This window comes from Ursus arctos, unplaced genomic scaffold (assembly GCF_023065955.2).
Source record: "Ursus arctos isolate Adak ecotype North America unplaced genomic scaffold, UrsArc2.0 scaffold_4, whole genome shotgun sequence".
Taxonomy (NCBI): domain Eukaryota; kingdom Metazoa; phylum Chordata; class Mammalia; order Carnivora; family Ursidae; genus Ursus; species Ursus arctos.
In genome coordinates, this window is record NW_026623056.1 from 92,269,701 (window position 1) to 92,294,365 (window position 24,665).

Consider the following 24,665-nt stretch of genomic DNA (forward strand, 5'->3'; position numbering starts at 1 on the left):
GTCCCTGCCTATCTCCCCTCCCCCCAGTGAAACACACCTTCTCAACCACAGGGGCTCCGACAGCCGCCAGCTGTGAGTGGTGACCTTGTGGCCGGGAGTGAGGTGGGCACGATGGGGAGGAGACAGCGGTCAGCAAGCACCCTGTAAGCACAAGGTTGGCAGCCTCCACGGACGACCCCCTCCCCACCCCATGGCAGCGACGGGGCCAGGACACCTGCCAAGGGTGGCATCACAGGGAGAGCCTGCTGCACTAGTGCAGGGCGCCCCGTGGGCAGGCAGGCGCCCACCCCCACCTGGGTGTGCATGCAGGATCCAGCTCGCCGTCTCACTCAGCTCTGGCTGCTGTGACAACAGTTTATTGTCCCCGTCCTGAAGTTGCAGGTCTGAGATCCAGGCGCGGACAGGGCTGGCTCCTCCCAAGGCCTCTGTCCTGGGCGTGTGGACACCCTCCTCTCCCTGTGTCCTCACGCGTTTTCCCTCTGTGTGTGTGTGTCCTGATCTCCTCCTCTCATAGGGACCCTGGTCAGATTGCATCAGGGCCACACTAGTGACCTCGTCTACCTTAATCAACTCGCCAAAGCCCCATCTCCATATATGCACATCTTGAAGTGCTGGGGCTAGAGCTCCAACTTATGAATTTGAGGGACATGACGAAGTCCCTGTCACCAACATTTCCTGGGAGCTCTGTGCTGGGCACCGAGCAGCCCAGGGTCCATGCATGGTCACCTTCACTAAAGCCCAGACACCAGCCCCTTACGGCTGAGTTCCCAAAGTGCGAGTTCATGTTGGTGCCCAGGACAACAGGGCAGAGGGTCTCCAGGCCTGTGGTGCAGAAGCCCAGCCCTGGACAGATGGCATTGGAAATCTGGGGGTCTGGGCCCCCCTTGCTCCCCATAGGGGTTCCTAGGCCCTTGTTTCAGTTCTCAGATACAGTGCTGCCCCAAGAGCCAGGGCAACCACTAGGAAATGCAATTTCTGTGGGGCCTCCCCTCCTGGCTGCAGCCCCCACTGCTCTGGTCTGCCTCCCACTGCCCGTGAGTGGGCCACCGCAGGCATGGGTGCAGAAGAAGGGTGCAGCGCCTGTGGGGCTGCTCTTCCTCATTGCTCCTCCTAGCCCCTCAACCAGCGTGGCGGAATTCGGGGATCAAGCACCACCCACTCTGTGGGGCTGAAGCCTGCCCTTCCCAGCTCAGGGAACGTGTGTCCAGCAGAGCATGTGGGGCACTGGTGAGAAGCCCGAGCAGGGCAGGGAGCCCCTTCCTGCCTTGTCCTCCTTGTGAGCAACGCCCACCTACACCCAGCCTCTCCAAGGCCTCACCACGGTGAACTCCACTAGCTCCAGGTGGGCTAGAGCACTGGCTGTGTGGCTCTGGCAGTAAGCTCTCGGGGACGGTGTCCCTCTCATTTCCACCTTGCCACCCTGGCAGCCATCTGTCCACGTGCTCTAGAGGAGACCCCCAAGAAGTATTCAGTTGGGGTTTGGACAGAAAACCTGAGAAAGGCAGCATTCCTCAAAGGAGAAGGGAGGGGGACAGAGTCCCCACACCTCACCCAACAGTGCACATGCAGAAGTGTGGCCTGCACCTATCCGAGAGTCCGGGCACCCAGACACCTGTAAACCCCCCTGGAAAGCCTCTCCTGTAAGACCAGCAGGGAGGTGCTGGAGCCCCCAGGATGGCATGCCCTCCAGTGAGCAACTACCATTTTTAAGTCACGCTTCTAAGTGTGTCTTCTAAGAAAGTCATTGTTGTCACTCCTGGGGGCAGGAGAGGAGGGGATAGTGGCTCTCTTCAAATATCAGAAAATCTGCCCAGTGTGGGAGGGGATAGATGGGTCTCTGCAGCACCTGGCGCAGCCTGGCACAAGCAAAGCAATCAGCACAGGAGAGGAGGGAGCTCGGGACCAGGTGTCCACAGGGGATGCTCCACCAGCCTCCTCCAGGAGGCGCATGGGGTGAGTGCAGAATAACAAGGGCAGCTAATGTGCAGAGCCTGGGTGAGGCCCCACAGCAGAAAGGAACCAGGGCAGGTGCAGCTCTGGCAGGGCACTCGGACCCGCCAGCCGTTCAGTCTGCCACCTTCCACAACAAACCCCGTCCCTGCTATGGCACAGAATGGACAGGTCTGGAGAAGTGAGACAAGAGGCAGCTGTGGGAGGTGTCCCCAGATGGCACAGACCCATGATTAGGTGACCTGCCCCTTGGCAGGATTCGCTCATCTAATATTTCCCACGTCTATGCGTCCCAGGCACTATTCTCTTTCTGGCGGATCTCTAGGCCCCCTTCTCACAGACAGAAGGCAAAAGCCAAATCAGCAGCAAGAGCCACGCTGGCTGGGGCAGGCCCCTACAATTCTGGGGAGGAATGAAACCAGGGCACGACGGGTAGGCTCTGCACACCCGCTCCATGTGCCACGGGACATCACGGAAAAAGTCGAAGCAAGGGAATTATGTGACCAGGCTTATGTTTTTAAAAGATCCAGCTGGCTGCTGGGCAGAGAACACACTGGGCACGGAGGCCAGAGCTTGGTAAGAAGAGGGATACTGAGGAGGGAACTAAGAGGCCCACTTTGGCCCTGATGGTGGCACATGCATGGCCCCAGGGCCAGGCTGCAGCACCTGCTTCTTGGCCAAATGCTGCCCCCGGTGTTCCGAGGGGTGCAGCCGTTCTTCCTGGCACCAGCCAGCTGCCCAGGTGCAGCATAGAGCCACCGAGCTGTTTCCCTCCTCGGGATCCAGCTCTGCTAGGAAGTATGCAACACTGGCCACAGAGGGAAGTTTTCTAAGAAGGAAAGTGGGGCAGGCTGGGGCAAGCTCAGGGCCAGTACCCAATGACCAGAGTGGGGGTCCTAGAGCAGATGAGCAGGACTGCGGGTAAGGGCAGGCAGTGACGCCCCAGGGGACCAATCTGTCAGAGGGATGGCATGGCCGAGCGTCTGGGTGACCTGGGTGTCAAGCAGGACCAGTGCTGGCTGCCCAGGAACCACGGCTGTTCGTTTCGATGGCTGAGCCACGAAGAGGAAGCGGTGAAGGGGCGGGCCACGTTCCGACAGAAGGCACCAGAGAAAGATCTGTCAGGCAGAAGCTTTACCTCCCTGTGGGACTGCAGTCAACACAAACATATGCACCCACGCCCCGGCCGGCCGGCCGAGACTCCTGGGGGCAGGGCCCCTCCTCCTGCTCCCTCCTGCTCCCTCCTGCTCAGTGCCCAGCTGTCCACACACCCTCGTCCACTCTCCAGGCTCCCCCAGGCCACAGCTCACACCACCTCATCCTCCTCCAGCTCAGAGGCCCTGCCCTGGTGTGCAGGGCCGGCAGAACTGAATCGGGGAACATGAGGAGGGGGGTTGGGATGTGGCCCCAAGATGTTGCAATAGCCCTCCCTTGCCCAACTCAGAACAGGTCTGCAATCCCACATGTAAGCCCAGAGGCCAGGGCTAGGACGTTTATGTGCACACACACTCAGCCCTCCCAACTGTTTCCCAAGAAGGGATCCAGCCTGCAGGAAAATTCTAGTAACCAGCTTTCTAGGAAGTGGCGGGAGGCGGGGGGGGGGGGGGGGGGAACAACCTCCAGGAAGGACAGAGCTCAGGGAGCAGCTGGTCAAGGGCAGTACATTGCTGGAACATTCTGCTGCCAGGGAGCAGGCAGGCCCTGGGTATCCTTGCTCAGACAGCACCCTTCTTCTGTTGGCCCTCTCTGCCCCCTGACCCCAAAAGACCTGAGGGCCCGCCGCCTGCGTCTAACCCCGGCCAGGCTGCACCATGGGCCACTTCCCACCTGGCTGGACTAACAGGAAAAGCGTTGGTGCCAAGGAGACTTTTGCCAAGAAAGAACGGCCTTGTGGGCCCATTCTCGTCCCTCCTGTCACGCCAACACTCTCAGGGCACCATCCAGGGCCCTCAGGCTGCCACACGAGAAGCGCTGGGCAGGGGGTCAGTCTCGGGCAGGCTTTAGCTTCAGGAGTGGGAACTCTGTGGCAAGGTGACCTCCCTTTACTGGCCTGACCTCCCCGAAATGATGTTCCCCCGCAATGTGGTATTATCGCACAGCTCACAGCCTATGTAGGCCCAATAATTACCCCACAAGCTTCAGCCTCCCCAGAGCAGTCACTGGTCACATTATAAAACACAGCTCAGATGTTGTCAGAGGCAGGAAGGAAAGGGGGACCCCAGCAGGAAACCAAATGCTGAGCCCAGCGTCCCGTCCTGTCACTGACTTCCCTCGGGACATCCTCCCTCCAGAGCCACTGAGGGCCAGCGGTATGGCCAGCGGTGTGCAGTGGGGAGGCTGGGCCACCCCGGCCAGCCTCCTGGGGACCTGCATCAGGACAGGCTCATCCCGGCAGCGTGACCTGCCTCTGCTAGGCCACGTCTGCAGGAACATCTGTGTCCCTACCTCCCATCTCATGTGCTGGAAGTATGCTTAGGAAATGCAGATTTTAACAGGAGCCCAAACTAAATGCAATCAGGAAAAAATGTATACTAGGGCCCAAAACCATGGGACATGATCCAAAGTCAAAAGTGAAAGCTGATTTGGGTTGGAACCCACACCTTGGGGTTTTTCTATGTGGCCCTGCCCCTTCCTGCCGCACGGCTCCAGCAGCTGACCATATTCTAAGGCTGAACCACAGTGGGATCACAGAAGGACGAGGGCCCGTGGAGGCCTGACTGTGGGAATACGCTCTCCTCCTCTGCCTTGCAGTACCTACCCAGAACCCCATTCTCCCTGCCTTCCTCGGCTTTGCGGGACACGCCTCAGCGTGGCAGGGGCTTTCCAGTTCCTGCCTGAGAAGGGAGGGCTGCCTGCCCGCCATGAGCTGACCGGCCAGCGGCGGGTCTGGGGCCACGAGACAGGCCTGCTGTTGGTACAGTACCTGTTCGCAGACTGCTGCCATGGGTACTGTGATCTCCAGCCCTGGAAAGATACTGCCTGCAGATCTGTAAACAACAGAAACAGGATGAAATCTGGGGGGCGTTCTTGGTGTGCACATCCTTCGGTCCCTGGGAACCTGGAAGCACTGTTCTGGAAGAGGAAAGTCCGGGAGCCTCCCCTGCCCCCACCATCAGCTGGAGCAGCAGCCCTGAGCTCTCCCAGCACAGGGACGCAGCTTCCTTCTGTTGAAGGCAAAGGCTGCCTCTCCTGAGCAGGGCAAAGCGTAGCCCAGAGCACAATGTTCCAGAAGGACTTGGAAAAGAGGAAGCACGTGCAGAGAAGGGCAGGAGCTGCGAATGAGTGGGACAGCGAAGCCATCCGGCCGCCTGCAGTGCCGCTGTGCCAGCTCCGTGGGCTGCAGCCAGCCTGTCGTCTCTGGCCTGGGGATTAACATCGGTGCAGATGATGTGTCTTGGCCCAGAATCCGTGTGACTAATTGCTTGACAAACAGGAAGGCTTTTCACCTGCCCAGAGCTCAGTCAGGGTTTCCTACCAGATGATAGCATCAGGAGCCCCCGAGTACAGGCAGTTTTGTTCCTTGCCTGGAGTCTCTCGTGCTGATAACGTCAACAGGGCACAAGGCGGTGCCCGGTCTGGATGGGCGAATAGGGGAGGGAGCTGGTCAGCAGGCATCTGGGCCCCCACGACAGGGACTATTGACCCAAAGCCTGGGCGCTGGCCTAAAGATAGGGCTTCTCTCCCGGCAATTTCCAGGACTGGGATTTTTTTCCAGCACAGCAGAGAAAACAAGATAAGGTCATAGGACAGTAGGGAGCAGAGGGAGGAGCAGAGAGGGGTCTGCCTCAGGTCCCCGGGCATTCTGTTGCTGGTTTTTTGTGTTTTAAAGATTTTCATTTATTTATTTGAGAGAGAGAGAGAGAGCGGACAAGCACAAGTGCGAGCGGGAGGGGCAGAAGGGGAGGGAGAAAGAATCTGAAGCAGACTCTGTGCTGAGTGTGGAGCCCGACACGGGGCTCAATCCCATGACCCTGACATCATGACCTGAGCCAAAACCAAGAGTCAGACACTCAACGGATGGAGCCTCCCAGGCGCCCCTGTTGGTGGTTTTAAGAGCAAATGCCAGCCTGACCAAGCTGGCCCTGGATGAGGGGAGTTTCAGGTTTGTCCTGCCGGGCTCAGAGACGGCCTCTGTCACCTGTCACCATCTCCTTAGGCCTAACCAAATGTCGGACCACAAGTACACTTGGTCTACAGCCGAAAATAAATAGACACACGTCCCCAGAAATGTGGGATGTAAATACCTTCAGTGTCTTTGGGAGTCCTGCACCCACACAAACCCCAGACTCCATCCAACACGGGGACTCAAAATGAGGGGGAGAGGAGACATGTCCACTCCAAACCCTAGTCCAGCCCCCTCAGTGGGGGGCCATGTGCGCCCAGGAAAACCTTACTATGGACTTCCTTAATTCTGTGAACAAAATGCTGGAATACAGCATTAGGCAGTGACCCCCTTGTGACCAGTCTCTCCCGTCAGAACACAGGTCAGGAAAGGCAGCACCAGGCCAGCCTCATAAGGGGTCCTCAGTGACACAGCCAGCCCTCTCCTCCTTGCTGTTGCTTGACAATGTGGCCGAGACCATGCCCTGGAGGACAATCTCCCAGGTTGCTGCTCCTTCTGGATTTATATTCTTTTATGTGCTTCCCTTGCAATCCTAGAAAGAAATCTACACCAGGAGGCTTGGGTTTTCTTACTTTTAGCCTAATTCCCACCAGGGTTTCACAGGCTCGGAGAACAGACATAACAGGGTAACTGGCTGGACAAAAGCCAAGACACAGTCTCAGCAGTGAAGGAGGGTACAACAGACCCCACACACACATGCCCTCACGCACACGCCCGCTCACACACGCCTGCTCACACACACACACACACACACACACGAATGGACGCATGCACACAAGATCTGTGGCCATAGCCACTCACTGACGTCAGGGACGTCATTATAAAGGCTTGAACTATGTCCACACCCTAGTCAGGCACCAAGTGTTTGGTGTGAGGGCAGGGCTTGTGGGAAGGCCCCGGTGTGTACATGGCGGGGGGGGGGGGCACAGGGCAGGTCAGCTGCAGGAGCAGGTGCCACAGGAAAGTGGCAGTTGTGGCACTAGCTGGAGGCATCCCCCGCCACCCAGGAGCTCACGTGCTCCAGGGGAGGGTAAAGCTCAGAGCATGAGGAGCCCAGGAGCCCAGGACCTCAGCCACCGCCACCACCCTGGAAAGACCTCTTCCTCCTCACTCCCTGGGAGCCTGGACTCTGATAGATTCGAGATGGAACAGAAGCAAGGAGGTGCTGGGCCTCACCAGTGGGGGCGGGGGTGCCAGCCCAGGAGGTGTTGCCTCTTTCACCCAAGGGCAAACCTTCCAGCACAACCCCCGGAGAGGGGCTCTGCCAGAGGCAGACAGAGCAAGGCAATGCTTCTCAAAGGCACCTTCTTGCACACCAGGAGGACCTGAGGAGGGAACCCCAGGGTCTTGCTCCTACACACCCAGGCTGCAATCCTGGTGAGATCACAGCTCGGTGGGGGCAGAAGGCCCTGCCACCCCCTGTACCCAGCCAGAACCAAGCAGAAACCACCTCTGACCAACAGGGTTCCGGGCCACCATATGTGCCCCTGCCCCCACCCCCATAAGCTGGGGGTACACGTAGGCGAGAAACTCATCTCAATGTGAGAACAGCCTCCTACTCTCATAGCTGGAGGAAGGATGTTTAAATGCTACAGTGCAGCTCTAAGACTCCCCCTGGCTGGGAGACAGGCGGGGGAAACACTGATTCACCAAGCCGAGTGCCACATGCCAAGTACAACGCATAAAGGCAGCCAGGGTGCGATGTGTTTATCAAGATTGCCATGAAAACGGTTCACCTCAAAAAAGCAGCTTGGATGCTTAAGAGATGAGTTTCCGGTCTCGGGAAAATGCACATTTTGTGAGTTCTGTGCCAACAGGATGGCCTTGCTCTGCTCTGCCCTAAGTGGTACCTTCCGAGCTGCTGCTCGGATGGGAAAAGAGGGGAAAAGATGGGAAAGAGGAGCAAACGTGCCAGCCCCTCCACACGGGACCGCCTCTCCCTGTGCCCCCACCGCCCTGCCTGGTCAGTCCTAACCCAGCCCGAGCCTGGCCTCCGGGAGCCGGCTCGCTGGCCAAGAGCAGGCGGGAATGTCTGTCTGCTCCTGGCCCATTTGCCTCAGCTCTAGGGGATCTCAAACAAAGAATGACACAGAGAAGTACTCTGTTTTCCCAGACAAAGGTAAGACAGATTGCAGTGACCCCAAGAACAATCAGTTCCCTGAGACAGAAGGAAATAGTTTTGTAAACTGACCTGCAGATACTAAACAGAATCTTTTAAAAATCAAAGTTTTTAATACTGATGATGAATCCAGGTTTCTCCCTCCGTGTTATCCACGAGTTACCATGTGATCGGGCAGCTACAGGAGCCTGTCATGTATCCACATGGGCCGTGCAAACGGCACTCAGGTGGGTGGGCAGAAGGGGTAGCTGGTGGACATCTGCTTCCCTGCCTCCCTCCATGCCCTCGGGGGCTAACTGGTGGTGCCCAGAGCATGCTGGCCAGAGGGGGCCAGAGGGACTGAAACCACTGGTCACCAGAACTGCGAAAGCCCGAGAGCAGGACCAGACCCCGGTCCGGAGAAGGAGTGAGCACAGATGAGGGTGAATGCACACCCGGGGGATGGAGGTGACGTCAGGCTGTGATCATAGCTCTGCCGCTCAGGCAGGCAGCCCAGCAGCCCTGGCTCATCCCCTCCCTCCAGCCAGCAAGTGTGAGGACTGAGCTGGAGCAATGTGGACACAAGCCCTGACTGCCACCAATGCCTTGCGTCCGGCTACAGGACCAACGTGCCTGCAGGAGGCCTTCGTGTCTCACAGAAGTCACGGCACTATCAAATTCCTGTCGTGCTGGGGCGCCTCGTCACGGGCCTGACCCTACCCCAGGCCACGTGATTCTCACACCCAGGGCAAGGGGTCCCTTACCAACCACTGGTGGGGACCCCACAGATGCCAGAAATTGTGCAGAAGATGACATGTATGTGCTTCCATGCATGTCTGTGGAGAGCAGCTTACCGGATTGGCTCAGTGCTCTAGGACGCCGCCATCACTGAGAATCGCTGACCTCAGGTCTGCAGGCCAGGAGGGAGCGGACCCAGGACAGCTGAGGGGATGACGGTGCAGGTGACTGAGAGCGGGGCTGGCACTGAGAGGGCTCTCCTCCCCCCCCGCCCCGGCTCTGCAGGACACACGTGCGTGGCAGTGAGTCAAGTGCAGCGTCATGGGAGGTCCAGGTACCGGCCTGGGACACCAAGGCTTCAGCCTGGGGAGGCCTGCGCCTCACTGGTCTGGGTTGTGAACTCTGGTGGCTTACAGTGGTAGGGCTGGCAGGCGGCCACTAGGCTCAGTCAGAGACTGTGGCCACCTCCTGATGCTAAAAACAACATCTATTTTCTTTACATTTTGAAAGGAGAATCAGATATTGCCCCTGCCCCCAACTCTCCAACAATCCGCCATCACACAGAGCAAACCATGAATTCAGCCCCGTGCTTGTACCTACACATTCCCTATCTTTAAACTCACCCCAAACAAGTGCTCCAGGGCCCTTGCACCCACTCTTCCTGCTCCTGGGACTCTTCCCCCAGACGTCCAAGAGTAACTGTTTGCATAAAACCATTTATTCTAAAAAGCTAAGCTACAAATATGCCTTCAATTAAAAACTGTAATAAACTGTATGACCGAGAGTCCTTTTTTTTTTTGAGCCTTTTTAGGCTAGTATGTTCTAAGAATATTAAATATGCATTGTTGGTGGGAAAGTAGCAGCTGACAAAACTCCAATAGGAACAACTTAAAATCCTTACAATAAAAGCTACTCATGAAAAACACCAAAGATTTCTAAAATACGATGAGTATAATATTCATGAATCTTTGTGTTTTGAAAATCATACTTGTAATAATGTTTCCAAATGACAATCACAAAATTCAACAAATGGTTGGAAAAACTGGAAATCCACAGGCAAAAGCATGAAGTTGGACCCTTACCTCACACCATATCCAAAAATTAATTCAAAATGGATTGACCTAAACTGCAGAGAGAAAACAATAAAACTCTTAGAAGAAAACATAGGGAAAATCTTCATGACCATGAATTTGGTAATGATTTCTTAGGTATGGTATCAAAAGCACACGCAATAAAAGAAAAACAGATTAAGTTAGACTTGATCAAAATTTAACTCTTATACATCAAGAGACACTATCAACAGAGTGAAAAGACAACTCAGAATGGAGTGAATATTTGCAAATCACCTGTCTGATAAGGGATTAATATCCAGAATATATAAAGAGCTCCTGGAACTCAACAAGAAGAAGCAAACAACCCAATTTCAAAAGTAGATAAAAGACTTGAATAGACATTTCTCCAAAGGAGATATGCAAATGGCCCATAAGCACATGAAAAGACGCTCAGCATCATTGGCCATCAGGGAAATACACATCAAAAGCACCATGAGATACCACTTCACACCCATAAAGATGGCTTAATAAAAACACAGATAATAAGCAGTGTTGGCAGGACATGGAGAAATGGGAATCCTCGTGCAGGGACACTGGTGGAAATGTAAAATTGTGCAGCTGTTGTGGAAAACAGTTTGGCAGTTCCACCAACAGGTAAACACAGGACTACCATGTGATACAGCAATTTCACATTTGAGGATACCCCCCGTCATGAAAGCAGAGACGCAGACAGACACCGTTGCACCAGTATTTGCTGCAGCATTACGCAAACAGTCGAAAGGTGGACACAACCCAAGTGCCCATCAGCAGACGAAGGGATAAACAAAATACGGCGCAGGCGTATCTCGTCTTACTGCGCGTTCCCTTATTATGCTTCACAGATATACTGCTTTTTTTTTTTTAAACAAACTGAAGGTTTATGGCCTCCACCGAGTCTATCACACGGTATTTCCAACAGCATTTGCTCACTTCACGTCCCTGTGTCACATTTTGGTAATTCTTGCACTATTCCACACTTTCTCATTCCTACCACATTGGTTATAGTGATCTGTGACCAGTGATCTTTGATGTTACTACTGTACCTGTTTGGGGCGCCCTGATTGTACCTATATAAGACGACAAACTTACCTGGTGTCATGTGAGTTCTGACTGCTCCACCGACTGCCTGTTCCCCCATCTCTCCCTCTCTCCTCAGGCCTCCCTGTTCCCTGAGACACAATATTGAAATTAGACCAATTAATAACCCTGCAATGACCTCTGAGTGTCCAAGTGAAAGGAAGAGCCGAACATCTCTCACATTGAATCAAAAGCTAGAAATGATTAAGCTTAGTGAGGAAGGCATGTCAAAAGCTGAGAGAGACCAAAAGCTAGGCCTCCCTCTTGCACCAAACAGCCAAATGGCAAATCCAAAGAAAAAGTTCTTGAAGGAAATCAGAAGTGTTCCTCCAGCGAACACACGAATAAGAAAGTGAAACAGTCTTATTGCTGATGTGGAGAGAGTTTGAGTAGTCTGGACAGAAGGTCAAACCAGCCCCAACATTCCCTTAAACCAAAGCCTATCCACAGCAAGGTCCTAACTCTCTTCAAGGCTGAGAGGTGAGGAAGCTGCAGAGATGGGTTCGTGAGGTTTAAGGAGAGAAGCTGTTTCCATAACATGAAAGTGCCAGGTGAGGCAACAAGTCATAGAAGCTGCAGCAAGTTCTCCAGAAATTCCAGCCAAGATCATCCATGAAGGTGTCTCCACAACAACAAGCTTTCAATGTAGTAAAGTCTTACAGAGGAAGGAGATGCCATCCAGGACTGCCATCATAGCTGGAAAGGAAAAGTCAATGCCCAGCTTCAAAGCTTCAAAGGACAGGCTGACTCTTTTGTCAGGGGCTAACACAGCTGGTGAATTTCATTGGAAGCCAATGCTCACTGACCATTCTGAAAATCCTAGGGCCCTGAGCAATTATGCGAACTAACTCTCCTCTGCCCATGCCCTATCGATGGAACAACAAAGCCCGGACGGCAGCCCATCTGTTTACAACACGGCTTACTGAATGTCTTAAGCCCATTGCTGAGACCTGCTCAGAAAAAAAAGATTCCTTTCAAAATATGACCACTGACAGTGCCCCTGGCCCCCCAAGAACTCTGGTGGAGACGGACAATGAGAGTAATGTTGTTTTCATGCCTGCCATCACAACATCTATTCTCACGGCCCATGGGTCAAGGAGTCATTTCAACTTTCCAGTCTTATTATTTAAGAAATCCATTTTGTAAGGTATAGCTGCCATGGATTGTGATTCCTCTAAAGGATACGGGCAAAACGAAGTGAAACCTTCTGGAAACCGTTCTAGATGCCATTAAGAACATTTGTGATTCATGGGAAGAGGTCAGAATATCAACAAGAACAGGAGTTTGGGAGAAGTTGATTCCAGCCCTCATGGAGGACTTCAAGGGGTTCAAAGACTTCAGTGGGGGAAGTCACTGCAGATGTGGTGAAAATAGCAGAACTAGGATTAAGGGAGGGAGATCAGAGTGGGTTATGAACCGTGACAGACTATGGACTCTGGGAAACAATCTGAGGGTTTCAGAGGGGAGGGTGTAAGGGGATGGGTTAGCCCGGTGATGGGTATTAAGGAGGGCACATGCTGCAATGAGCAATGGGTGTTATATGCAAACAACGAATCACGGAACACTACATCAAAAACTAATGATGTGCTGTATGGTGACTAACATAACATCATCATAATAAAAAAAAAAAAAGAAGTGGGGCCTGAGGATGGGACTGAGATGCTACCGTCTCGGGTCAAACTGGGACAGATGAGGAGCTGCTTGTCATGGATGAGCAAAGAAGTGGTTTCCTGGGATAGGACCCACTCCTGGCGAAGATGCTGTAAAGACTGTTGGAATGACAACAAAGGATCTGGAATATTACACACACTCATTGATAAGGCAGCAGCAGGACTTGAGTTCTCCTGTGGGTCAAATGCTATCAAACAGCATCACGTGCTACAGAGAAATTGCTCATGAAAGAAGAGTCAATGGATGCGGCAGGCTTCATTACTGTCTTATTCTAGGAGGTTGTCGTGGCCTCCCCAGGCTTCCACAGCCACCACCCTGATCAGTCAGCAGCCGTCAACATCGAGGGGAGACCTTCCACCAGCAAAAAGATCACAGCTCCCTGATAGCTCAGATGATGGTTAGCATTTTCTAGCAATGAAGTATTTCTTCATGAAGGCATATACGCTGTGTTTTTTAGACACAATGCTACTGCACACGGAACAGGGAAACCAGAACAGTAGACTCACTTCGTTGCCATATCTGCTTTGTTGTGGGGGTCTGGACCTGAACCGGCAATGTCTCTGAGGTGTGCCCGTATGTAGGTACAACGGGATGTTACTTAGCCATAAAAAGGAGTGAAACTGACACACGACACAACATGGCTGAACCCTGAAGACTTTACACTAAGTGAAATAAGCTGGACGGAAGGACAGATATTTTATGATTCCATTTATAGGAGGTACACAGAGCAGTCAAATTCCTAGACAGAAGTAGAACAGAGGATAGCAGGGGCTGGGAAGAGGCAGCTGGGGGGTGAGGAGATCTTGGTTCATGGATACAGAGTTTCTGTTTGGTATGACAGAAAGTTCTGGACACAGGTAGTGCTGACGGTTACACAACACTGTGAATGTACTTAATTCCACTGAGTTCTACACTTATTCTACATCTGGAGACAATTCTAAATGTGCACACTCTCAGAGCAGAGGGACAGCTGCGGGCACGACAGATGAGTCTGGTGAAGACGAAGGCGCACCACTGTCTCTCGACCTCTCCACCTGAGCCTGGCCTGGAAAGGGATCAAAGAGCTTCCACTGGGTTCGTCACTCTGCCTTCTGAGCCTGCATACTCTCTGCGGGGTGCTGTATCCTATACTGTGTCCCGCACTACACCAGGACTTACATCCAAGACCCTACTCTGGTCAGGAGTCAGCATCCGCATCATAGGAGGAAACAGAGCAAACTTTGTCTTCAAGACTTCTCAGGAAATTAGTAAGTCTACAGAAGTATTTATCAACCTTTTCCATTCACATTAATGTCATGAGCAGAGCTCATGGCAGGCCTGGCAGAACCAGTGTAACAGGCATATTGACAACTCTCATTAACACCCTTCTTTGTCCCTGGTCTGACTGCCAGCCTTGCCCCAGACTTGTGATGCTTGGCACTCTAATTTTAAAATCCTCTGAACTAAGTAAAAGGCATGGAGCTATATACATATGCGGGATGAGGACTTCTCAACCCCACTCGGTACCACGCGCAGTCCCAGCTATGGATGGCCAGCTTCAAAGCCACAGCATGAGTCTGCCTCTGAAGGAGGGTCTCGAAGCTCCATGAGCAAGAGGGCAGCTCTGAGCACCCTTGGGGGCAGGGCGGGGTGTCGTGAGGCCTGGCTGCTGGCCTGGCAGGCTCCATACCTTTACAGACAAACTGACAGCACCAAGGAGAAAGAAAAGACTCAAATCTCAACATAAGAGGAATTCTTTAAAAAATAAATTTAAAAACTCATGTGCCATTTTACTGCTTTTGTTTGATTTTAAATTCACAAGAGACCCCAAACACTGCCAAACATATGCTTTTATTCATACTTTGTTAGAACTCATGTGTCTCCTTGACCTTCACATGAAAAACAGAAATATTGGAAAGACTAAGCCATTCCTTAAAACTGGCCGTAAGTACTTTTCCTATGATATACGCTCAAAACATGCACTTGTCATGTGTTTCTCCCTAAAGGAGTTTTCGTGAGGACTCTTGCTATTCCTATAGCACTTTGTAATTAGGAGGAAAAAAAAGGATCCTCCTTAATCACATCTATGTACTAACTAGCTAAACTACACAAAACTCATGCTTTGGCCCAGTTCCGTGTCTCTACACTGCGATCCCAACTTTGGCAGGAAAAGACCCTGCATTCTAGAAGAAGCACAATCTAATTACACTAGTTTATCTCCCATTACCTTATCAAATACCCAAAAAGAAAATACCATGCTAGAAGAAGTACAAACACACAACATCCCCCATGTTATTCGCCAATAGTCAGACCTACAGAACCACAGCTCCCAGATGGACCAATTTCTGCACCCATGACTTTCAAATTGCCTCTTGCAACAGCTCTGGCTCAGATGAGCGAGTAGTGCTCCACAGTCTGTCGGCTCGTGAGACAGCACCGTGCCTTCCTCCCCGCGCCTGGCTGCGGCTTCAGCCATCAACTGCATGTGGCCTATAAAATCTACTTCAGAGAAAAGCGAAGTTCTTCTAACCCGCCCGCCCCACTGCAGACACAGCTTATAAACGTAGGCGAGGCTGCCACCGTCAGGGGAGGCCGACGCCTTCCTTCGCCCCGAGAGCATGCCCAGAGGGCCCGCGGCGTCATGTGAGGGAGGCAGCACAAGAAAGGAGCGAAGGTGCTCCCTGATGCGGCTTTACGGGGAGACTAGGATGGAGCCTCCACGCTCACATGCGCGGGGTCTGTGAGGAATGAAGTGTGTTTTCCGTGCGCTCTGCCAGCAGCCCAGGCGCAGCTGAGAAGGACCTACATGCTGAGGGGACCCTGGGACACGCCGGCAGACGTCATTTGAAGAACTTCAACCAAACGCACGGGCTCTCGTCTAGGGGGCCCTTTCCGTGATATTTCTTATATGAAAAGTGGGACTCTGAGTGTACAGCCAAATGCCCAGAATGATACGTAAGGAGGGTTTTTTCTACCGACCAAGTATCTGCATTATAATATACGACTTCCTAATATTGAGTTTATAGTATTTCAGAAAACAGTACTTGTGCACATCAATGACTCTTCTGGTTTTCTTTATTCAAAAATAAAACAGGCACAAAAAAATAGAACTAAACTGTCCAACGTCACCTGAAATAGCAGGTTCACCAAAAGGCTTAAAGGTAAACTTGCATTTTAGGGTATTAATTATAATTACTAGAGAGAGAATGAACTGTTTTTCAAAACATGTATCTCAGGAAAATGCTGACCAGTGGGGCAGGTGGTTATTTCCTCCCCTTTGTGCGGGGGACCCACAGGTCTCAGAAAGTCTCCTAAGCAGGCCCTCTTCCAGGGACAGGACATGGGCCTTTCCAGAAGGATGGACTCTTCCTCAGGCTGCCCCTTGGCCAGGTTAGCCAGCCACCCACAGGTACTGTCGCTTCCAGGAGGAAGCTGTGTGGATACATAGGCATTCACGTCCCTCTCGAGTCACTCACATTCTACCATCTATAACACATGGCACAAGGTGATGGTTTCGGAACAAAGTGGGGGCCCGGGGGAGGGGGAGGGACACACCGAGCGCCCCTACGCATCACGCTCCAGAGCGCGGAGGTCCTCCAGGAGCTCCTGGGCCACGGTCTGCAGGTGGGGGTTGCGGCTCTTGGCCATGGCCAGGATGCGCTGCAGGGGCAGGGAGCTCCGGAACTCGGAGGCCGACTTGGAGAAGACTTCTGGCTCCAGGACCACAGACTGGATGAGTCGCAGTGCATGAAGACACACTTCTGCGTCTGGGTCTGGGGGAGAGAGGGGACACTTCTGGTTAGAATGACTCTACAGGAATGGAGGCGAAGTCTATCCCTCAATAGCTCTTGGCCTTTCTGAATGACAGGTCTGATGGTTTAGTAACTACCAGCTGACTGAGAAACAGTGTCACTTCTTGAGGTAAAAGCTTAGCTCATAAGAGCAACACAACAAAACTCAATGACCATTGATTTAGTGACATCCGTTTTCAAACATTACTCACAATCAGGTAATTTTAAGATGTTGAACTAAAACTATGAGGGCCTTTCATGTCGTTTGCTCCAACTCTGTCCACATAAGATGGTTTTAAGAGATATTACTCCATTTGTACTCAGGGTGCATCAATCCCTCAGAGGCCACATACAGGTACGGCAGCTCTTCGGGGGTCCCCGGGTCCCCCAAAGTCACAGGCTGCAGTATGCACCATGTTCCCATGTTCCTGAGGAGTCCTCTCTAGCTACAGAACCTGGTACCTACATGCACTGGCACCCTCCAACACAGCTAGGCGCAGACAGCCCAACACAGAGCTGCACTCTTAACCACGACGGGTCCAACTCTCCTTACTACTTACTCCTTCCTACTGGGAAACTTTAGTATGCCATCAACCCACTTCTTGATTGAATGTCATTAATTGGAGCCAGGCTCAAAATCAGTATCTCTTTCTTAGCTCTGCACTTAAACGTTTTAAGAAGTGGATTGCGAGAGCAGACTCAGTAAGTCCTTAGTGAGAACTGCCACACACTAAGGGTGCCCAGAGGCTTTTGCTGTTGACCCAGGGCCCCTGAGGCACAGAGAAGACTGCTGTGCTCTACCCACCAGAGACGGCAGGACATCCTGGGCCTGGGCCATTAGAGTCCTCCTACTCTGGGGGAGGAGAGGGTAACTTGTCCCAGTGCAGGCCTGCCAAAGACCTGGTGCAGAGTGTGGCTGCCACAGGGAGGAGGACAGGATCACTGGGAAGGCCCCAGCACCCAGACAAAGATGGACAGGAGCTGAAACAAAACACCAAAGAACTCCCCTTGTCCTCCAGCATCAGCCCAGCAAACACCCAGAGGCCAGTAAGATCAGTCTACAGCTGGGAAAGGAGCAAAAGGAAGGAAGGAGACCCTCTGAACACAGACGCAAAGGGAAGGCCAACAGCTAAGGGTGGAACAGGGAGCTGAGGAAGACACTCGGGCAGCTCAGCCCTCACCCTCACGCAGCACAAGGAAAAGAGAGGAATCTGAAGCCTGTGGTACGCAGAAGGCGGGCACGGCAACAACAGAACCCACGTCCATCTCACCGCACGCTGACGGCCCAGTAAGATAAGATGCGTGGCCACGTCTGTGAGTGAGCACCAGTCACCTCATTCTCCGCTGCAGAGGCCGGCACACGACGGCCCAGAGACCAAATGCAGCCCCGGAACCATTTCTGTACAGGCTGTGAGCCTGTGATCTTTACATTTTAAAGCGATATTTTTAAAAAGAGAGAGACGGGGAGAAGAAGACTATGCAGCAGAAACCATATATGGCCCTAAAGATATCTACTATCCAGCCCATTACAGAAAAAGTTTGCTCTATTGCCCTGCACACGATGTCCACCATTCAATCAGAAATTACGATGACAAAGCAGGGGAAACCAAAGGCCCACAGTGGAGTGATAAAGTAACCCACAGAGCCAGACCCGGAGATGACCCCGCTACAGGAGTAACCAGAAAGGGAATCTGAACTGAACAGGATTCATAGATGGGAAAGCACTGAGGCAGGGCTCTTACAGTCCATCTAAAGAGGGGCAGTACTACTTAAAGATTATTTAAAGACTGTAGTGTAAACCCTAGGGCAAATCATAAAAAAAGGTTTTGAAGTGTAAATGATAAGCCAACAGTACCGACAAAATAGAATGTTACAATAATCCAATAGCAAACAAAAAAAAAGGAAACAGAAACAAGACACTTCCTTCTATATACATTAAATGAAAACAGTGCCAACACACTGAGCAGAAGACAGAGAGCGCGTAAAACAGCAGGACTGCACTACACACCGTCGTCCACAAGACCCCCAAGATAGATATAAAGACAATGGGTAAAAGTAAAAACAAATATTTAAAATATGCCAAACAAACACTACTTAAAAGAGGGCCACAGAGCCTGTTTTTTTACCAAAGTAGACTTCAGAACAAGAAATGTTACCAGGACAACGGAGTAACACTGTCTAATTACGGAGAGGTCAACACACCAAGAAGACATGACAGTCTCAACTACGTATGTACCGACCAACAAAGCCTCACAAGACACAGACCAAAACAGGATAGAGCTCTACGGGCAAGTCGATTCACAATCAGGGGTGAAAACGTCAATGTTATTTCCATCACTGATTTTAAAAAGGAAGGAAAGAAAATCAGTAAAAACACAGAACCCCTGAACAACACAAACCGAGCTCAGCAAGGTCAGCATACAATGGTCAATTGTAGCCACGTATCAGTAACAATACATTGGAAACGGAATTTTTTTTAAAGACTATCATTTACAATAGCACCAAAAACATAAAACATTTAGGTGTAGATCTTATAAAATATGTGCGAGATTTGCGTGCTAAAAACCATAAAACACTGATGCAAGAAATGAGAGACAACCTAAGGAAATTGAGAGACATAGCACGCTAGTGGATCAGAAGACCCAATATTGTTAGGATGTCAATCTTCCCAGTGATCTAGATACTCAGGGCAATCCCAACCAAAGGCCTAGTAAGCTTGTTTGTAGAAATCAACAAACTAATCCTCAAATTTATTTGAAAAAGTGAAGGAACTAGGACAGCCAAAACAATTTAGAAAAACAGTGAAAGACTCAGAGTACTTGATTTCAAGACTTACAGTTATTGAGACAGTGTGATACTGGTGAAGGGACAATCATGGAGATAAATGAAACAGGGTTAGAGCACCCTGGAACAGACCACAGTTCTGTAAAATCTCCACAAACACATAAATGCATTTATATATATATTTTTTAGAAATGCATTTTAATTGAAAAAATAATAGTCTTTTCAGGTTGCCTGGTTGGCTCTGTCGGTGGAGAGTGGGAATCTTGATCTCAGGGTTGTGAGTTCAAGGCCCATGTTGGGCATAGACATTACTTAAATAGATTAATTTTTTTTAAAAAACATTCCTCAGGGGTGCCTGGGTGGCGCAGTCGTTAAGCGTCTGCCTTCGGCTCAGAGCGTGATCCCAGGGTCCTGGGATCGAGCCCCGCATCAGGCTCCTCCGCTGGGAGCCTGCTTCTTTCTCTCCCACTCCCCCTGCTTGTGTTCCCTCTCTTGCTGGCTGTGCCTCTCTCAAATAAATAAATAAAATCTTTTCAAAAAATAAATAAATAAAATTAATTAATTAATTGAAAAGATTCCTCAGGGCACCTGGGTGGCTCAGTCAGTTAAGTGTCCGACTCTCAGTTTCAGCTCAGGTCATGATCTCACAGGTGGTGAGACAGAGCCCTGCATCAGGTTCCACACTCAGAAGGGAGTCTGCTTGAAGATTCCCTCCCTCTGCCCCTCCCCTAACATGCTCTCACTCTCCCTCTCTAAAATAAATAAATCTTAAAAAAAAAAAAAAAGATTCCTCAAGTAACTCATGGCTCCCGTAATGCTGATATTTCATCAAAGACTAAATACAACCTTATCTTGACAAATAGCCAGACCTTCAAGGTCCAGTACACCCTACTTTCAGCAAATGGAAAGAAATTCCTAAGAAACTTACGTTATCTATACCCCTGCCCCTCCCTCCACAAACTTAAAAGTATATAATCAGTTGCTCCTCACCATTCCCAGTGCAACTCTTTTAGGCCATGGTCCTGTCCCCGTGACAATAAAAGCACCTTTTTGCACCATAAAAAATTTAATTTAAAAAATAATAGCCTTTTCAATAATTAGTGCTGGAGAAATTGAACACGCATATATAAAAACAGAGAACTTGAATCCATACCTTGCCTCACATATAAACTTACATGAAAATTAATAACAGACTTAGATGCAAAACCTAAAACACCAAGAACTTCTAGAAGAAAACAAGAGAAAATGTTTGTAACCTTGAATTTGGCAAGGATTTCTTAGATATAAAACCAAAAGCACAATCCATACGAGAAAAAAATGAATAAGCTCTAGCAAAATTAAAAACATCTGCTCTTCAAAAGATATAATTAGGAAATGAAAAGATGAACCAGTAGGCCAGAAGAAAATACTTGTAAAACATGTATCTGATTTATTAAAAAAAAAAAAAAACTTGAATATAAACTCAAAAATACTCAATAATAATAATAATACAACCCAATAAAAATTGTCAAAATGTTGGAAAAGACATCTTTTCACGTGCTTACTTCCCATTTATGTATTTTCTCTGGTTAAATGTATTTTCAAGTATTTTATTGACAGTATCTTTGCTCATAGTTGCCAAAATCTGGAAATAACCCAAGCATTTTTCAACTGATGAACAGATATAAAGAGACACGGTATCTCCATAGAGTAAAAACGTAAGAAATTAACAACTGATACACACAAAAACATGATGAATCTCAAAAGCATTATCCTGAGAAACAAGCTGGACTTTAAAATCTACACACATTATCATCCTGTTTATATATGCTGTTCTGGAAATGTCAAAACCGCAAGAAAAGAGATATGTGGTTGCCAGGGCCTGGGGCAGAGGAGGGTACGATCACAAAGTGGCACAGAGAATATTCTGTGGTGATGAAACCATCCTGTGTCTTGATTATGGCGGTGGTTACATGGTATATGCATATGTCACAACTCAGAGAACTCTGTACTAGTAAGTGGATTTCACTCTATGTAAAATTATAACTCAATAAGCCTGACCCTTAAAAAAGGAAACAATTACATCTCTGCACCCTCTTCCTTATTCCCTGCCCCTGAGCAATTGCTCTTTCCCCCAAGGACTGGTTATTTTCTAAAGAATCTCTGGAGCAGGGACATTAGGCACAATTGAAGATGGAGGCTCTCTCTGGAAAACACATGAATTATATGAAAACATACCCATCAATTCTAAGACACTCCCTCTTCCCTGCTGTGTTTCCGGAGTTTGTAGACCTCTGCCCTATACACAGACTAGATGAGCTCACTCCAGCCAATCTAAATGACCCAAGAGAAAACACCTAACGGTGCTGACTGTGGGTCCCCAGTGAACGGCTGAGCCAGCTCTCGCTACAGTCAAGTTCCCGAGCCTCACCCACATGCTAGGACTGCCAGTCAGCATAAATCCCTCCATTGTTTTTTCTAATATAGGTAACATCCAGTGTTATGTTAGTTTCAGGTGTACGATATAGTGATCCAACACTTCTATACATTACTCAGTGTTCATCACAATATGTGTACCCTTTAATCCCCATCACCTGTCTCACCCATCCCCCCCCACCTCCCCTCTGGTGACCATCAGTTTGTTCGGTGAAGAGTCTGTTTCTTGGTTTGCCTCTTTTTTATCCTTTGCTCATGTGTCTCATTTCTATTTCTTAAATTCCACATGAGTGAAATCATATGGCATTTGTCTTTCTCTGACTTCTTTCGCTTAGCATTATACTCTGTAGCTCCATCCACGTCACTGCAAATGGTAAGATTTCATTCTTGTTGGTGGCTGAGTAATATTCCATTGTGTGTATACCACACCTTTATCCGTTCATCAGTCAATGGACACTTGGGCTGCTCCCACAGTTTGGCTATTGTAGATAATGCTGCAATAAACACAGGGGTGTCTCTATCCCTTTGATTTCGTGTTTTTGTATTTTGGGGGTAAATATCTAGTACTGCCATTACTGGATCATTGGTTAGTTCTATTTTTTTTAAAAGATTTTATTTATTTATTCGACATAGAGACAGCCAGTGAGAGAGGGAACACAAGCAGGGGGAGTGGGAGAGGAAGAAGCAGGCTCATAGTGGAGGAGCCTGATGTGGGGCTCGATCCCATAACACCGGGATCACGCCCTGAGCCGAAGGCAGACGCTTAACCGCTGTGCCACCCAGGCGCCCCAGAAGTTCTATTTTTAACCTTTTGAGGAACCTCCCTACTGTCTTCCAGAGTGGCTGCACCAGTTTGCATTCCCACCAGCAGTGCACGAGGGTTCCCCTTTCCCTGAATCCTTGCCAACACCTGTTGTTTCTTGTGCTATTGATTCTAGCTATCCAGACTGGTGTGAGGGGGTATCTCATTGTGGTTTGGATTTGCATTTCCCTCACGATGAGTGATGTTAAGCATCTTTTGAATGTCTTCTTTGGAGAATGGTCTGTTCCTGTCTTCCGGTCATTTTTTTAATTGGATTATTTGGGTTTTGGGTGTTGAGCTGTATCATTTTTTTTATATATTTTGGATACTAACCCTTCATTGGATATGTCATTTGCAAATGTCTTCTCCCATTCTGTAGGTTGTCTTTTAGTTTTATTATTTCCTCAGCTGTGCAGAAGTTTTTTTATCTTGATGAAGTCCCAATAGTTTATTTTTGCTTTTATTTCCCTTGCTTCAGGAGGTATATCCAGGAAAATGTTGCCATGGTTGATGTCAGAGAAAGTACTGCATGTTCTCTCCTCTAGGATTTCTATGTTTTTGGGTCTCACATTCAGTTCTTTAATATATTTTGAATTTATTTTTGTATACGGTAAAAGAAAGTGGTCTAGCTTCATTCTTTTGCATGTAGCTGTTCACTTTTCCCAACACCATTTTTTGAAGAGACTGTCTTTTTCCCATTGCTTATTCTTTCCTCCTCTGTTGAAGAATAATTGACCATATAATTGTGAATTTATTTCTGGGCTTTCTATTCTGTTCCATGGTCTATCTGTTTTTGTGCCAGTACCATACTATTTTGATTACTACATCTCTGTAATATAAACTTGAAGTCTGAAATTGTGATGCTTCCAGTTTTGCTTTTCTTTTTCAGGATTGCTTTGGCTATTCAGGGTCTTTCACAGTTCTATACAAATTTTAGGATTGTTCATTCTAGTTCTGTGAAAAATGCTATTGGTATTTTGATAGGGATTGCATTAAATCTGTAGACTGCTTTGGGTATATAGGCATTTTAACAGTATCTGTTCTTCTGATCCATGAGCATGGAATGTCTTTCCATTTCTTTGTGTCCTCTTCAATTTCTTTCATCAGTGTTTTATAGTTTTCAGAGTATGGATCTTTTACCTTTTTGGTTAAGTTTACTCCTAGGTATTTTATTATTTTTGGTACAATTGTAAATAGGATTGTTTTCTTAATTACACTGTCTGCTGCTTCATTATTAGTGTATAGAAATGCAACATATTTCTCTTTGGTGATCTTTGTATCCTGTGACTTTACTGAATTCATTTATCAGTTCTAGTAGTTTTTTGGTAGAGTCTTCTGGGTTTTCTATACAGAGTATCATGTCATCTGCAAATAGTGAAATTTTACTTCTTCCTTACCAATTTTCATGACTTTTATTTATTTTTGTTGTCTGATTTCTGTGGCTAGGACTTTCCAGTACCTATGTTGAATAAAAGTGATGAGAACAGACATCCTTGTCTTGACCTTGCCCTTAGGGGAAAAGCTCTCAGTTTTTCCCCACTGAATATGATGTTTGCTGTGGGTTTTTCATATATGGCCTTTATTATGTTGAGGTATGTTCCCTTCTAGACCTACCTTGTTGAGGGTTTTTATCATGAATGGGTGTTGTACTATAAATCTCACCCTTAAACATGAGAAGACAATGCACATCACCAGACCTCTGAGAAAAAGATGGTTATCATTTTCAAAAGAAACAAAAGGAGGGAAAAGCAAAGAGTATGCAATGAGAAGAAAATTTTTAAAAAAATATTATTAATACCTTCCTCAAGGAGATAAAAGAAGTTATATCATCCATTAAGTAAGAATGAGATGTTATATTTTTTAATTCCAAAAAAAGGCAGTTAGAAATTAAATGCATGATAGTAGAGATGAAGACCTCACTAGGAAGGATGGAAAATAAAGTTGAGGAGATCTCTCAAAAGTGGGGCTAAAAAAACAGAGATGGAGAATAGAAGAAAAAGAGGACTAGAATAGGAGGCTCAACATCCAAATAACAGATAATCCAAAAAGAGAAAACTGAGTCAACAGAGAAAGGAAATCACTTGGTAATGATTCAATAATTCAAAATAATTGAAAAAAGATTACAAGAACTAGAGGACATAAGTTT

At 48.9% G+C, this 24,665-nt stretch overlaps 1 protein-coding gene across 1 annotated transcript in view; it reads right to left on the reverse strand.

The window, feature by feature from the left end:
* Positions 1–15,784: 15,784 nt before the first annotated feature.
* Positions 15,785–24,665, reverse strand: part of HSF2BP (heat shock transcription factor 2 binding protein) — a 104,062-nt gene continuing 95,181 nt past the window's right edge. The window contains exon 9 of the mRNA XM_026496572.4: positions 15,785–16,500. Within this exon, the coding sequence (XP_026352357.1) occupies positions 16,292–16,500 (209 nt within the window). The 3' untranslated portion in view covers positions 15,785–16,291. The remainder of the gene's footprint in view (positions 16,501–24,665) is intronic.